Source organism: Frankliniella occidentalis, unplaced genomic scaffold, assembly GCF_000697945.3.
Source record: "Frankliniella occidentalis isolate FOCC.00 unplaced genomic scaffold, Focc_3.1 Scaffold15, whole genome shotgun sequence".
Lineage (NCBI taxonomy): Eukaryota > Metazoa > Arthropoda > Insecta > Thysanoptera > Thripidae > Frankliniella > Frankliniella occidentalis.
Window position 1 is genome coordinate 2,261,695 of NW_026267145.1, and position 4,863 is coordinate 2,266,557.

General features: G+C 48.2%; 1 protein-coding gene across 1 annotated transcript in view; it reads left to right on the top strand.

Moving 5' to 3' along the window:
• The window catches only part of LOC113212704 (mucin-19-like), a 25,368-nt gene extending 20,644 nt beyond the window's left edge, over nucleotides 1–4,724 (top strand). The window contains exon 3 of the mRNA XM_052264015.1: nucleotides 4,615–4,724. Within this exon, the coding sequence (XP_052119975.1) occupies nucleotides 4,615–4,724 (110 nt within the window). The remainder of the gene's footprint in view (nucleotides 1–4,614) is intronic.
• Nucleotides 4,725–4,863: the final 139 nt, after the last annotated feature.

Genomic DNA, 4,863 nt, shown 5'->3' on the forward strand with positions numbered 1-4,863 from the left:
CCCCGCCACGCCCCGCCACGCCCCGCCACGTCCTGCCACGCCCCCGCCACGCTGCGCCACAACACAATCTAGCGGCAGTGGCCTCCCTTGCCCCAGCCCAGGCTGTGAAGGGTTCATTGTCGTGTTCAGCATTTGCGCATAGCGTCGCAAAGCGAAACGTTCAATTGCCATCAGCACACCGATCGCCAACGCACTGGTGCGGCAGTTTTAATGCCCAGCCACCGAGGCTGACCCTCTTATCGTATGATGAGATGCCCCGATTTTTTTTTTTGTGCCCGCTTTTGTGTGGGGCAACATTTGAACTGCAGAGTGAAAGCTTATCAGTAGCTCAGACCCTAATTGCTTTTTCGGAGAGTGCCCTATATTATTTCCACCAGGCGAACTCCCGAGCGATCTGCTGTCGTGCCATTCGATCACTGAAAAACCTACAGGAAATGTCTACAGTACATAGTACACTCTGCCTTGTGTGTACATGAAAGCACACACACGCAAGTGTGTGTCTGGCGTAGCACACACAAAGAAGTGTGTGCCTGGCAAGCCACACAGTTCCCAGTGTGTGCTATGCCAGGCACACACTACATCGTGTGTGCTTTCAAGTGCGTACACCGTACCGGGTGATTCAGAGAAGACGCAGGTGCGGGCGGGTTTGCCTATCCTCGACTCGGCGGGCGCACGGGTCTGAGAAGAGGTGAGGAGGGGACCCGTGCGCCCACCGAGTCGAGGATAGGCAAACCCGCGCGCACCTGCGTCTTCTCTGAATCACCCGGTACAAACAAGGATGAGTGTACAATGTACACACTTGGGTTTACAGTGTCAAGCTGATTTTCAACCAATATCTCATAGTACAGTAATCGGAAAGGGGAGCAGCAGTTATACCTTTGGTCTCAACATGAAACATTTCAAAAGCAAGGGAGACGTCAAGGTCACCTAGCGCCTTGTAGGTAGGCAACATCTTGCCTTTGTTGCATGCATGTTCTGCGGGGTAGCCTACCCTGAGTCTTACAGGAGCCGATCTCTCGTAATTTGCCGAATGCTATCGAACAAATCTGAGAAATAAGGTCGTACATTCTCGACGATTGCTAAACCTAACAAGAAGTCTGTTTTCAGTGCAGTGAGAGTTTTGGTTTCAGCCTTCACTAAAACTTTGGTTTTAGCCTCTAAACGTAGACTTTACTAGAAGCGTATTTAACACTTACCACATCTCCGAATACTGGAAGCGTATTTACCACTTCCCACATCTCCGAAATTAATGAACGTATGCGGAAGATAACCAAATTTTTCGGACCCCCCGAGAGGTACTAATTCAACCCCCTTCTGCCCTCCGAAACTGCGATGCGTGCGCGTATTGAAGAGGAAGAGATCACTTACTGGTATGAGATACCCTATAGACTGCACGACAAAGATCGCTCATTCTTATTACATAAAAGACATTGGGGTGGTCGTGGAAAGTTATAGAAACGCATATGCAAGGATATACTAATGTTTACTGATGTTTATCAAAGAGCAACCGCCCATAGCATGTTTTGTGTGCCTTCCCTTCCACCCTCCCGTATGGGTAAAAGACGATTATTTAAAGTTCCAGTGGTGCTCGGTATCACGTTAAGGGCGATTTAGGACAAGGTCCAATCGTACAATTGTAGTGCAATGGTGCAATGCACCTGAAACAAGCTTTTTTGTGTGATCGAGTCCTGTCTACCAGGTGGCTGACTAACCCCGCTCACTTCTGTAGTTATACTGTACCACACGCACGAGTGTAGGCGGGTTGCCTATACTCGCTCCACCGGTAAGGCGCCGTGCACAGGGGCGACAGGCTAGCGAGCCTGCCCGCCTTCCTGCGTGCGGTACAGTACAACTACTGAAGTGAGGGGGGTTAATCAGCCACCTGGTATAACAACTCCGGGTAAAAAGTACTCCCCAAACTCTAACCCAGCACTCACCACCACAAACAACGACATCACTGCGAGTACTTAGTGTGCGTGTCTGTGACTCGAGACCCTCTCCTCACTCTCTATCCCGCAGTATATCTTGTACTCTGACTGCCCCCCCCCCCCCGGCCCCGCCCCAATGCGACTGCCACGCCCGTTTGGTGTGCGACCTCTTCCCCGAGTAAGGACCCTCTCCCAAACCCTCCCTCTCCCTGCCCCCTCTCTCTCTCTCCCTACTACTGCTCTCCGAACAAAATTGACCACAGCCAGCCACGGTAGTACAACATAACAGGTGGGGGAGGGTTTGCCTACTCCCTCTGCCCGTAAGGCACCATGTCTCTTTTGGGTCGACAAAACCCTTGATCCTGTCAAAATGTGTTCGGGGGTGCGACGCTCTAGTCCTGCAGCACGCACCATGCTGGTCTGGTAGATAATATGACTTGTTTCCAAACTTGGCGGCGGAGCCGCAAGGCCCAAATATTGTTTCCTGGTCTAGCGCTTGGTGGTGCTCTTTCCCTGCTCCTTCCCTTAACGAGGGTAGCATGAAAGCTAGCTGACACCTTTAAGTTACTTATATACTCTTTATGTTTAGTCAATGTATAATCTGTTTAAAAGGGGGGAGGCGGAGGGGATGATACGATAGAATATCAAAAATTGCAACTTGTTAAAAGGTCAAGTAGGTTTTATTGTAGATTTAAACAAGGACGCCGGTCTTGCAGCAGCCTTTCTCATCCAGCCCAGCAGCTCTTTTCATAGCAGCATGCTGATCGCAGGCCAATGACCAAGGTCCGGTCCGGGTCGGACCTGATATAAAATGAAAACATTGGTGCAATCGGACGATAATGTAGCGTTTTGTTTTGGATGGAATCCGATGCATCAGCAGTTAGCCTCGGCGTAGCCGTTGGGGTGCAGTCACGCAGTTTGGGTCAGGGAGAGCGATAAAGGAAATGAGACTTTCGATTCGGCGTTTGAACTCAGCATGACCCTCATGGAACTTTGCATCCCTAGGGGGTTCTTACACAAGCTTGCTAGGAGGAGTTTCAGGTGTCATTCATTCGGGTGTTATTCTGGTATGAATTTCCGGATGAATTCCACTTTTGTAAATAATAATTGTCAGGGCAGGGCCCCTCGGGGCAGGGCCACGTTATCGGTCTTGACTCTACGCGCGACCGCGGCCAAATACGCAGGAAGAAAAATACTTAGGTTGTTGTAAGGGGCCGTACCGAAACCACGTGGGAGGAGGGGGGGGGGGCTAAGTCACGTGACTATTGATTACCTGCCTAAATAGGCATATGTAAAAATACCGAAAATCCGTTTTTTATGCGTGATAAAACACTGAAATCTGCCGGTGCTCAATTGCAAAGTCACCGCCATAATTTAGCTTTCAACATTAAAATGCACTTTTTGTTATAATGAATGACACACATGCTAAAATCCACGTGAAAAGGGGGGGGGGTGAGTCGTGAAAACAGAAAACACCACGGAGCATCACAAGGGGGGGAGGGGGGAGGGCTTAAAAGACGGCAACAATGCGTGACGTGGTTTGGGTACAGCCCCTAACAAGATAAGTGTTCAGCAGTGTTCAGTCTGCCCCCTGAGTCACAATAATGAGGCGTTTGATAATACATATTTCATCGATTCTACTCATCTCATATCATATCGATAAAATCGGATAAAACCGCACTGCAAAAAACAGTGATAAAAATCGAGAATCACGGAAAAAAAGAATTTGCTCTCACAACTAACGATTTAGTTAACATGGACATAACAAACAATTTTAGTTGCAGAAGCAAAGAATTTGCTCTGGGAACCAAAATTCTGCTGTCACAACTAACGCGTCGTGATTGTTGCGTCGCGTTGTGTAACGTCCACATTCGGGCCTTAATTTTTTTTAATGTAAAAATCTTGAACAATTTTTTGACATTGCAATGTTGTCAGCTTCAGGGGACTCTGGTAACAAATGCGTTTGTTGTAAGAAAAAAACCTCGTTTAGTAACCAGAACAGTTGCATTTGTTACCATAGCCGACCATAGCGACGCGTTAGTTGTGGCAGCAGAATTTTGGTTCCCATAGCAATTTCTTTGTTCCTGCAACTAAAAATTATTTGTTATGTCTATGTTAACAAAATCGTTAGTTGTGGGAGCAAATTCTTTTTTTCCGTGTATGTTACGGCTAAATACGTTTACAAACATCTCATCAAGCCCACCACCGCCTCCTGTCACGCCGCGAGTAGAGGGAGAGGATCCGTGTTGAAGTTGGTTGTAAAATGATTAGCCATGAAATTCTCATTATCATCACAATTTTTTTACAGTGCTCATCGGATTATACATCAGAACGCAGACTGCACGCCGGTTTTGGTCACAATAACTGTATGGTTTGCTCGTAGTGCCGAAACACTTTTCTCGGTCCGCGCCATATGGGGCCACCACTCGCGTAATCCTGTGTCCAGACGACAGTGTAATCCTTATGTAATCCTCGTGAATTCCGCGAAATGCTTGACAAAATTTTAGAACATTATCACTCAATTTAACCTTATTGTCCAAATTAATCGGTTTTGGAGCCAGAAATTCAATAACATTCACGTGTAATCCCTGGAATCGCGTAATCCTGTGTACATCCTGAACCGAAGTGTTGGCCCCCTCGGCCATGTGGAGCAGTTTGTTGACCCCGAGGTGACCGCCTGTTGCAGAGACCGCGGCCGGGGCCGGCGAGGGCAGCATGATCTGCTCGTGGCGTATGGGTAAAAGACGATTATTTAAAGTTCCAGTGGTGCTCGGTATCACGTTAAGGGCGATTTAGGACAAGGTCCAATGGTACAATTGTAGTGCAATGCACCTGAAACGAGCTTTTTTGTGTGATCGAGTCCTGCCTACCAGGTGGCTGACTAACCCCGCTCACTTCTGTAGTTATACTGTACCACACGCACGCGGTTTGCCTA